The 11,824-nt window shown below is 35.1% G+C and overlaps 1 protein-coding gene across 1 annotated transcript; it reads right to left on the reverse strand.

The window, feature by feature from the left end:
- Positions 1 to 1,239: 1,239 nt before the first annotated feature.
- Positions 1,240 to 11,438, reverse strand: LOC106881544 (metaxin-1). The gene is made up of 8 exons (XM_014931970.2): positions 11,270 to 11,438; positions 8,920 to 8,989; positions 8,120 to 8,196; positions 7,404 to 7,496; positions 6,406 to 6,582; positions 4,734 to 4,810; positions 3,979 to 4,136; positions 1,240 to 2,096 (listed from the first exon to the last, which is right to left on the reverse strand). The coding sequence occupies exons 1-8, from the start codon at positions 11,348 to 11,350 to the stop codon at positions 1,846 to 1,848; spliced, it is 984 nt and encodes a 327-aa protein (XP_014787456.1). The 5' UTR covers positions 11,351 to 11,438; the 3' UTR covers positions 1,240 to 1,845.
- Positions 11,439 to 11,824: the final 386 nt, after the last annotated feature.

Raw genomic sequence — 11,824 nt, forward strand, 5'->3', positions numbered from 1 at the left:
ATTATAAATATATTATATATATATATTATAAATATATTATATATATATATACACACATACACACACGCCTGCATGCATGCACACACACAGAGGTTGTTCCAAAAAGTGAACAGCTGATAACTGATAACTCAACTTTTATTTCTATTAGATTTAACCCATTAAAATAATGTAGGGAGCCAGACTAAACTTTGAACAGAGGAAATTTTTCCTAAACATACTATTGGAACTCTGAAAATTCAGTCAAAGAGCAAAGACAGTCTCAGAAGGAGTTTCAAACAGATCTGCCTTTGCAACTTACCACCACTTGAATTAGAGATAAGTCTGAAGTAGATGGAAAAGTTCAGAACGTCCACAGGAAATTTTCCAGAAGACCATAGCCATCAGTGAACTCCTTGGAAATGGAGAGCTAGAATGAGAGCATAGCAAACTTGACAAAGGACGAAAAGTCTGACTTGCTCTCAATGCTACTGAACCACCTAATGGTGACACTACCTTAATTCCATTATCTTAGGTTGGTGGCTACCCTAATCCTACTGTTGATGCTAGCCAAAAATCTTACCCACTACACCTAATTTTTCATAGGGATTAATTAATCTACATTTAGAGTTCGTCATGAAATTATCTTTATGGTCCTTAAAGAGGTAAGACCTCTGCAGGTTTAATCCTTTAACATTTAAACCAGCCCTAATATTCTTTCGGTTTTATGTTCAAACTGACTAGATCCAGCCTTTCACACCTATCCTACAAAGTCACTCTAAAAATAAATGCTCACATCATTGAAATCTTTAAGCTACGATATAATGCATGAAAATAATGTGAATAAATAAGCATTACATTTGACAGTAATCTGAATGCTGAATGATTGAACGTTCCACTCTGCTTCCTCGTTTGTGGCATTATGGGTATGTTGATAAATTTCCTTGTATGAGTTGATGATGTTACTCAAAAGGAATATATCATCGGTCCTTTAATCAAACTCGTATAAGTCTTTACTTTTTGCCAGGCTGCACAAATGAATTAGTAGAATTTTTAAAGGGAGACAATTTGATGACTATTTTGCTATATTTACACCAGTGAGTAAGTCTTTTGCCAGACAGTGACTGGTCAATTTTAGTAGTTCTTTGTAATCTCCAACAAGAAATTCAGCTTCCTATGTATATGTGTGTGTGTATACATAAATATTCATGCACACATATACATGTGTATTAGTTGAATCAAATAAATAAATCAAAGCATAAGTATAGTTTTATCACATAACTTTATCACATATGTATCATACAGCTTTATCACACGCCCACACACTTATGTAACTTCATAATATACATGTTGATAGATAGATAGATATATGGAACATTTTGTTCAGGTATTAGTATTATTCAACAATGCTAAAAGAACACAGTGTTGAACACAAAGAATTATAAATCTGAATTTATTAATATTCTTACATGTTTCAGGAAAGAGCATATTCATTAAGCATTATTCATTAAGATCAAAATGAAAGAGAGTTGAGTGATGAGGAAATGGGATTTCATAAGCAGGAATGAGGTTTGGCAACAGGAAGAGCATCTGTCTGTAAAATGTTACCTGAAATAACTCCTGTTCAAGCCTATACCAGAATGGGAAAACAGATGTTGAATGATGAAATGAACAAAGAAAACGAGAAAAATTAATTTACTGGACATTTGCTTTGCTGAAAGAATAGTGAGTATAAGTAAGAATATGAATAAATCCACATATATATATATGTGTGGTGCGTGTATACATACATATATATGTATACAGCCTTATGATAACTATTCTGAATCTACAAGCAACAAATCAAAATAGTTCTTTCTCTGGGATAAATTATTCTTGCTCGTCAGCATCTTCAAAAAATGGCTCAAATTGGTCATATGATTCCTGTTTGCTCTCTGATTTAACATTGGTAATTTCTTCTTGTTCTTCATGATCAGTGAATTCAAGCTGGATGAGACCAATAGCAAAAGCATAACCAACCATTGCAGTAATTGCAAATATTCCTGCTAACACCATGTTCCGTAACTTGTTGGGGTTGTCTTCACTTAAACTACTTGTAGTCCTACTCGTACTTTCAGTTTCTGTGATGCCAAAAAAATAAATAAATAAATAAATAAATAAAAAGAGGGAAGAAGAGACAATTTAATTACATTTCAATCAAAACAAGAAACGTTTTGTACATTTGTCATTGATTGATAATTGTTACAGTATCATATTCTGTAAACATACAGATGTGTGCAATGTGGGTGTGGTGTGGTGGGAGTGTTTGAGTGTGTGTGTGTGTGTGTGTAGTGGAGGTGTGGGGGTAGTGTGTGTGTGTGTGTGTGTGTGTGTTAGGTGCAGACATGGCTGTGTGTTAAGAACTTTGTTTTGCACTTTCGGTGAGTGCCTTCTACACAGCCTTCAGCTAACCAATGCCTTCTGAGTGTAATTGAAAGGTGGAAACAGAAGAATCCTGTTGTGTGTGTATATGTGCATGCACATTAGCCAACTGAACGGCTCTCACTGATGAAGCATATGGAAATACACAAAACTAAGTATTTAGTCTGAGAGGTTCTCAATTTGGTCATGGGGACGTTTCTACCCCGGTCAGCGTATGTGTATGCATTTACATTCTTTCTACAACACAAGGAGTATTTTACTTCTATTTCTAGCAATATAGGTGTCTAGGCACCACCCTTAGTTGCATTTAGTGATGATTATATCTATATCTGTAGATATATATATATATGTAACTATTTCCCCTCATCTCTCGTCTCTCACCACCAAATCGAATTCTGTAACTAATTATTTTCTGTAATGTTGTGAATCTTATACTTTATAGTTTGTTTATTAATAATGCTAAACTATTAAGGTAGTGAACTGGCAGAAACATTAGCACACCAAACGAAATGCTTAGTGGTACTTCATGTGTCTTTATGTTCTGAGTTCAATTTCTGCTCAGGTTGACTTTGCCTTTTATCCTTTCGGGGTCGATAAATTAAGTACCAGTTGTGTACTGACGTCGATCTAATCAACCAGGTCCCGTCCCCGAAAATTTCAGACCTTGTTCCTAGAGTAGAAAAGAATAATGCTAAACTACCGCTAGGAAAGTTACTAGACATGGGTGCACAATTCTGAAGAGCTCCTATTACCTTCAAACTGATAGATTAACTGACCGAAAATTTGGAAATATAAATCTCATTTTTTTTTATAAGACACTTATGCGATAATTCATATCCCAGACTAAATGATTACTGTTTAAATTATAAAGTATTTGTAATGCAATTACTGGGGGCTTTTTGCTTATGTAAGAAATTTATATTTTAAAAGTTTCATAAGCATATGCCTGAATGACACAATTTGTCTCCCCTTTGAAGTACATCAGATTAGTACTGACAAAATTGGCAAGCATTGGACAAGATGCATGCAGTATCTAGTTAAATCTGGTTAAGTTCTGAGTTTGAATCCCATCAGCCAACTTTGTCTTTCATCTGGTTGTGATTGATAAAATAAAATATGAACCAAGCAGTGGGATTGGTTTTAATAGTCCAGTAAAACATGGATGTGAGAATGGAAGACTAAAAGACGATGTGAGCTGAAAAGACAATGTGGCTCCTGAAAGTCATTTAAAATGAAGATTGGGGGAGGGTCTGGGATTTACGAATTTTGCCAGTGCTGCTGGACTGGCTCCTGTGCAGGTGGCATGTAAAATACACCATTTTGAGCGTGGCTGTTGCCAGTACCGACTGACTGGCCTTCGTGGCGGTGGCATGTAAAAGCACCCACTACACTCTCAGAGTGGTTGGTGTTAGGAAGGGCATACAGCTGTAGAAACTCTGCCAAATCAGATTGGAGCCTAGTGTAGCCATCTGGTTCACCAGTCCTCAGTCAAATCATCCAACCCATGCTAGCATGGAAAGCGGACGTTAAACGATGATGATAATGAAATGAAATAAAAAAGGTTGAGGAAAATAATCTTACCTTGAAGGCTCTGAGGAAAATAATCATGCAAGATTCGTTTGCAAAAATCTGTCAGTTTTGTACATGCAAGCAAATGGTTCTGCAATTGATTGCTGGTCAGTGGAGCTTTCATCATAGGAGCCAAATAACCAAAGACTATGGCATCAAATAAGGATGGTCTTGAAAAGAGAGAATATACAAATTGGTTCAACCCATGTCAAGCATGGAAAACAGATGTTAAATGATAATGATGATTGTTTATAAGAAATATATAAAAGATAATACAAAAATACACCAACCAGAAGATAAAACAATATTACTTATTTTATAATTAATAGTTTTAAACCAATTAACATGAGTGAGATAAAGATTTATTAATTGCTGGAGCAGTTGCCTTTATAGCAGAAAATTCTTGTTAATGTTAACCATGAAATAAAAGCAGCAAGTTGGCAAAATGTTTAGTTTTATTGGTCCTGAAAGGATGAAAGGCAAAATCGACTGCAGTGGAATTTGAACTCAGAGCATAAAGATGGATTCTTGATCAAACAGAACAAAAAGCAACTGGTTTTTCATGAGTGAATGCATAACAGACAGTATCTACAAATCCTAAAACTTAAAGACTCATGATAAATCAGTAAATATTGTTTCTAAGTGGAGAATGGTATAAGAATGCCAGAATAAGAGACTACAGAGTACAAGGAATTCTCTCTCAATATCATATAATCAATTACACATAACTAAATCAGAAGTGACAAAATAAAATAAAATAAAAGTACCTTTCTCCAAAAAAATAAAGATTGTTCCCCAATTTCTTTTCCAATAAATTGAGACAAAATTTTGCTTCTCTGTAAATCTAAAACAGATGAAAAAATATTTCTTAAAAGCAGAGAATATTTTGAAGATGGCTTATTATAATCAATATGAATTATATTTTATTAAACTTAACATTTAACATCTTAAAAAATTGCTGTAAATAAATTCAAAAATTTAAAAAAAGGAATGTGTTCAGCAGCTGGAAAATCCATTTGATTTTCATTTGGGCACATGTTAGCTGAAGTCAAACTATGTCTAGTTATAGACAACACAGAATATAATAAGAGAAGAATGAATTTATTGTTTACAGTGCTTAGGTGAGCAAACAGTGAATAAGTCCTTAAGAAAAAAAAAAAAAAAAAAAGGTGGTGAGGCATCAGGTGTACTGTTGGTGTATTTCAGGAGGCACGGAAGTTTTGACGGATGCAGTGTCTTGAATAGCTAACAACTGATGGAGGTAATTTATTCCATACTTCAGGAATTCTGAGTATGGAAAAGCATTGCAAAAAGTCATAGGTGCTGTATTGTTTTTTTAATTTTGTCCACAAGTGTTAGACATATGGATTTCAAAAAGGTGCCCAAGGTTGTTGTTGATGAATAATCTTGTGGGTGTCTATAACTACACACATAAATGCATAATCCTAAATAATTATCACAGAAGGTAAGATGAACAAAGGAATGAAGTCATATGATTTCAGGTCCAGTGTTACTGTTTGCCACCTCAAGCAAGTGTCTTCTACTATAGCCTCAAGCCAGCCAATGCTTTGTGAGAGGAATTGATAATTGGAAACTTTGCAGGAGTCCAACGTGTGTGTGTTTGTTTACATTGTGTGAATAAATGTTGACTCTGTGTCTTTACGAACACAATTTGAACACGAAACAGCATCATTCTCTGGTAAACATGTCCCGTGGATCTGCAGACATGTGAAAACCAGTAGGATAAAAAATACATCACTTGGAAGATAAATGGGGAGGGGCTACAAGAGTGCCCAGCTATAGAAAAGAAAATCTATTTCAATAACTCTAGTGTAATCCATGCCAGCATGGAAAATGGACATAATGCATGCATGCATGTATGCATGTGTGTGTGTGTGTATATATAAGTAGAAGTAGTTTTTAATTAAAATCCAAAGACAGACAATGGATGTGCTAAGACCAGCCCACCACAACAGAATTGAGATCTTAAAACCAAAGTACCACATAAAAAAAACATTAGTGCAGGTGTTGGTGCCACTTAAAAAGCACCCAGTACACTCTGTAAAGTGGCTGATAGGCATCCGGCAATGTATAATTTGTTATTTTATTTACTGGAATGTTTTCCATGATTATGATAAAACTGGTAATATTACAAACAGATTCCTAATTATAGGATACAAGGGGAGAAAGCAGGATTAAAGTGAGAAAAGTCACTGATTCACTGCTCTGAGTTTGATATTAATCAAATTCAACATGCTTATCATACTTACACAATTATTTTGTTAATTGGCCAAGAACTAGATTTTACTTAATTTTATGTTTTAGAATTAATAAAATATAAATATGATACTAGGCTAAAAAGGTTATAGATGATTTGAGATGAGAATGGGATTGTACCAGTAACATTGATTGTTCACAAAGGTTTTCCAAAGTCCTTACTTTCATATCAACTTCTACATCTGTGACATTCTCACTGCTTTTAGAATATATTCTTGATTTGGCTTTCCTCCGCATCCTGCTGGGTATATAGAAATTCAGTGGAAACGGAGACGCTTTAGCAAAACCTGGTCTGGTAAGGTCTATGTAAGTCTTGGCATCAATCCACCATAAATGAAGCTGAAAATAATATAATTGTTCAGTAACTGGAACAGACAGCCGAATCAAGGAAGTGCTATGGACAACAGCAAACATAATAATAATAATCTAGGACAGAAGATAAAACAGATTGCTTTAGAAAAAAATTGTTAAAAGTAACAGGTTGAACCAGATTTCAGTTAAAAAAAAAAACAACTAATATTTAATTACTTTATCAAGTAATATAATTATATTGTAGTATCATGTTTAGTTCTTTGTACTGTTTATGTGTTTAGTTCACATGATGTGTTAGTGTAATGATCTAACAGATATCAAACTAAGCAGTATTATTTTTCATACAGATTTAAGTCATCATCACACAACAAAAATTGATGCTGATGCATTGGAAACTATAATGAATTCAATAATCACATATACTCTCACACACACCTAGCCTATTTGGTAGTGCCACTCCTTCAGGTCATTAATCTCCTAACTCATTGTATACAACACCAAAGAAAGAAAGAAAGAAAGACGGGAGGGCGGAAGGAAGGAAGAAAGGAAAGAAAGAAAGAGAGAGGGTACATGAAATACAACTAAATAACAATTTAACTGCCCAACTATGAGTACCCAGCCAGAATGATTGATCTTTTACTGTGGAGAAAAAATTGTCTCTTATAGTAAAAAGAAGTAAAAACACCCTATCTGTCCAGTGTTGCCTTCTGTCAGATTCCCACATGTGTTTCTAGCTCTTTAGCTTTTATCAATGGGAAATACTTGAAGGGAGGGTTCACCATAGAAAATCTAACAGACAATAAAAACAAAGCTGGCTCCTTGAAATAATGAGAAAGAAATTAACTTACAACAGCAGGTAAAAGTTTTTCTTCAAGTAGTGAGCAGAATGCTATAGTATCTGCGCACTGGGTATTGGACAGTCGGTTATCACAGCCCCAATGCTACAAATAAAGCAAATACATGAATATGTTTAATGTTTCTTTGACACTGGGATAAGGTGCTCTTCCACATTTAATAAGATACAGAATGAGAAGGTGGGGGGAACATTTATACAGGTGAAATATTTCCAAGAAAGTAAAATGAGAACACGTCCAATTGAATGCCATCATTAAAGTTAAATGGAATGAGGTAGGGTGGAGATTGGTTTGGTAGATGTATATATAGTAGCTAACAGGTGTATATAGTAGGTTGCAGTTAATGGTTGGTCAGGGTTACAGTATAAAGCATTCCAGCCATGGCCTTCCTTTTTTTTTTCTTAGATATGAAAGACTGCATTATCCAGTGTAGCTTTTCTCTTTAAGGACAATGAGGTGTAATTTGAAGGAGATTTGACTGATATTTCTTGGAAGTAGGCTGACCATATAGGGGCTCCCTTATTACCTAAGGATGGTGAAGATGGCATCATAAGAAAGCAACAAAGACACAAGCAAACTAAATTAAGACAAACATTTCAAATAAAAGTAAAAACCAAGACGCTTTAGATTTGTTCAACTAATGGCAGCATAACATCAAAATTTATCCTAATTACAATTAAATCTATTAAATAAATTAAGAAAGTACTTACCTTTTCTCGAAGATAATTAATTATATTTTCTGTTGAACTTTGAATTTCTGTTCCGTGTCGAAGTAAGGGAAGCTCTCCTACATAAAGAAGAAAGTTTATAAGATACTGCAGCTAATGTTGTGTTTTGTGCTAATTTGGTGGACACTGGCAAAATGTTTAGCATTCTTGCCATTTTTTTTTTAGTTAATCTGGAGGAAAGAGCACAGCCCTTGGCCTCCACAAGGTCTTCTGAGATAAATGACATGAATGCTGTTGATGTTTCACTGAACCTTTTGCAAGTCCATGACACCAGACAAACTTATGGAAGTAGGCAATTCCAAAGCTTCATACCAACACTTGGCATGAAACTATTGGCCTTTGAGTCATATATATATATTTACTTTGTATTATATTATACTTATTTATTGTGCTTTTAATTATTAATTTTTCTATATGTGACAGTGGATTTTCATCAATGAGTTCATGAACTTTGGTTCTTTTCCCTAAAACTATATATTTATATATATATATGTGTTTGTGTGTGTATGGGTCAGTCCATAAATAATGCAGTTTTTTCAATGGCATGAACTAAAAGCTGGAGGGGAATGGGGTAAACTACCTGCATCAACTTGCTATAAAAGCAGGTAGTAGTTTTACCTTGTCCTTATTCTTAGTGCAAGTTTTGAAGAGCGTAGTTCGATTTAAACAGTTATTTTTTCAAAGCTATAATGGAAGTGACAAAGCTATAATGGAAGTGTTGAAAAGTATTACATGTATTTGCTTGTGGCATACATATTTTATTTGTGCTATCACATCCTTACCTGATGGAGATCGGAATGGATTCCCAGTTTTCTGTATACATACTGGAACCTCAGAAAATTTACAATATGTCTGTAAGTAAAAATAAATGTGTACATAGAGCAAAACATGAAAATATAGATCTTCAATGAGTAAACATTTTAGTAGATTTTTATTTACTGGGGGTGCCAAATTGTATGATACAAAGATCTGTGATCAAAATCCTTAACCTATTTCCAATCAGAATTATTTCCTGCTTTATTTCATTGTATTACATAGAATGGTGGAATGCTAGACATAATAGCTTGTAATATGGTTACAAGCTAATGGACGGTAAGCTGATAGAGTCATTAACATGGTGGGCAAAATGCTTAGTGGCATTTCATCTGTCTTTACATTCTGAGTTCAAATTCCACTGTGGCTGATTTTGCCTTTCATCCTTTTGGGGGTCAATAAAATAAGTACCATTTTTATTCTTTAACTTTTACTCATTTCAGTCATTTGACTGTGGCCATGCTGGGGCATTACCTTGAAGAAGTTTAGTCAAATGAATCGATCCCAGTACTGTTTTATTTTAAAGCCTGGTACTTATTCTATCGGTTCCTATTGTCAAACCACTACATTACGGGGGTATAAATACACCACACACACACACATATATATACACACACACACACACACACACACACACACACAGGATAGGCTTCTTTCAGTTTCCATCAACAAAGTTTTGGTCAGCTATAGTAGAAGACACTTGCCCAAAGTGTCATGTAGTGAAACTGAACCTGGATCCATATGGTTGGGAAACAAACTTTTTACCACACAACCATGCCTACACCTATTTAACTTTGCTCTGGAATTTTCTAGAGACATTTCAAAGTTGTCTTTAAACTCGCATCACATATAGTGTGAATCTTCATATAGACTAACATCATGGGGTGGATTCTTGCCACCTGATATGTCAATGAGGAAATCTGCAATTGGTTTTTGGAAGAGCTCAGATGCTGTGTTAACTCCCCAAAGAGCAGCCTTTTGTACTGGGTCAACCCTGTGCTTGTGTGATAAGTGTTGAATTGACATGATTCTTCCAACTCAAGCTGAGGATATGCTTTCCAAAGATCCAACTTACTAAAAGTGTAGATGAGTTGGGGGTCTTGGTATTTGGCACAAGATGTTTCTCCTTCTGGATGATTCCTTCCACAAATCAATGCAAACTCTTCTTTGGTTTTCCTTGGAGACTACCCCCACCCCCACAGAATTCATAACCTTTTTTAAAAAGCATTTAACTATTCTAAGCAAGAAATATGTTTCAACAACATTACGTACATGGAACAGTATGTACTGATAAGGAAAGGGGTTAGTCGATCCAAAGGGATGAAAGGCAAAGTTGACCTAGGCGGTACTTGAACTCAGAACATAAAGAGCCGAAAGAAATACTGCAATGCATATTTTCCAACGTTCTAATGATTCTGCCAGCTCGCCACCTTCAGTCTACTTATAATAATATAAGCAGGTGAAACGACGCAGGAACCGTTTCCGGTACACTTGTTTACAAAAATAATACCGACGCTGTACTACACATGTACGGTTAAGTGGTATTTATGTCATGCGTAGGTGCAAAACAGATGTTCTCGGATACCCAAATACCGAGGCCCGGATTTAATTTCTTCACTTATTACAATCAGTTATTAATGAAGATTAGCAAAATCCAAGTTTCCCATAATTTTAGCAACTGAAACAAAAATTTTCGAAATAGAAAATAATACACTAAACTGTGGGATACGCCAAAATCCTTAGCGAACGAGGCACGACAAAGGGTACTTTTATTGTAATCAAAGGTGATGCGATGGAATCCACCTTCAGTGTTATATTTTATCGACCTTAGAGGGAAGTCAGATCGGTTCCCTATTCGTAAAGCAACAAAACAGAAAAAGTTTTCTGGACTTCTTTAGTAAAATCTTTTACTATATACGTTATATCGATCCGAAAATTGTCCTGTGGTGCAGAGAAATAAGAATTAACCAAACGAAATGATCAGTTAATGTCAGTCGATACGGTAAGCTCCCGGCAAACCGAGTGCGTCAGGTAACCTTCGAGCTACATTTACTTGAGTCATTTCAATTTGCTTGTGACCTTAAGACAAGTATGAACGTCACAAAATCTCCTTCATCATTCCCTTATAAACCTTCTGTCTTGTGCATCTCTAGGAAATTCCGCCGTTCCATCGATTCTCAGATACTCCGAGCACTGTTCTTTGACTGACATACATATAACGTTATGCCCTTGCCCTTTCATAAATTAATACAACGAAGTCACAACGTTAGAATTAGTACAAATGACGAAAGAGAAATTAGCAGACAATAAGTGTATTACCAGTACAGCGAGACATTTCGGTTCAACAGTTGGTAATCCCCAATCTCCGTGCCAAATATCTAATTCTATACACTCTGCCATATTTAGGTTGTTTCATTTAAATCCCCGTTGTTCGGCCACGTGACACCAACAAGCTCTTTCTATTTCTCTCTCTCTTTGTCTCACTCTCTCACTTAATCAATCTCTCTCTTCCTCTCTCACAGGACATTCAGAACAAAAAGCGCTCTGAGAACGGGCGGACTTTCCATCAGAATTTTTTTAATATTGATTTATAGATATATTTTATGCATTCATAAAAAATAAATCTGTTGTAAAATATTATTGGTTGCAGCGTATAAAATCTATTTTATCGTTTTCGGGAAAATAATTACAACTGTGCTAGCGATGGCACCCCCGGCCTTACTATAATACATGTATACCTACCCACCTACGTAACTTCCTTTATTTTTTACTTGTTTCAGGCGTTAGACTGTGGCCATGCTGGAGCACTGTCTTTAAAGATTTTAGTCGAACAAATCTACCCCAGTACTTATTTTTTTTAAAAGACCGGTACTT

This window comes from Octopus bimaculoides, chromosome 24 (genome assembly GCF_001194135.2).
Source record: "Octopus bimaculoides isolate UCB-OBI-ISO-001 chromosome 24, ASM119413v2, whole genome shotgun sequence".
NCBI classification, from domain to species: Eukaryota; Metazoa; Mollusca; class Cephalopoda; order Octopoda; family Octopodidae; genus Octopus; species Octopus bimaculoides.

Coding starts and splice junctions, on each gene's coding strand:
- LOC106881544 (XM_014931970.2), bottom strand. CDS start 11,350: ATGGCAGAGTGTATAGAATTAGATATTTGGCACGGAGATTGGGGATTA. Junction 6,583..7,403: donor AAAAACTTTTACCTGCTGTT/GTAAGTTAATTT, acceptor TATTATTTTCAG/CTTCATTTATGGTGGATTGA. Junction 4,137..4,733: donor CTTTATTTTTTTGGAGAAAG/GTACTTTTATTT, acceptor TCTCTTTTCAAG/ACCATCCTTATTTGATGCCA.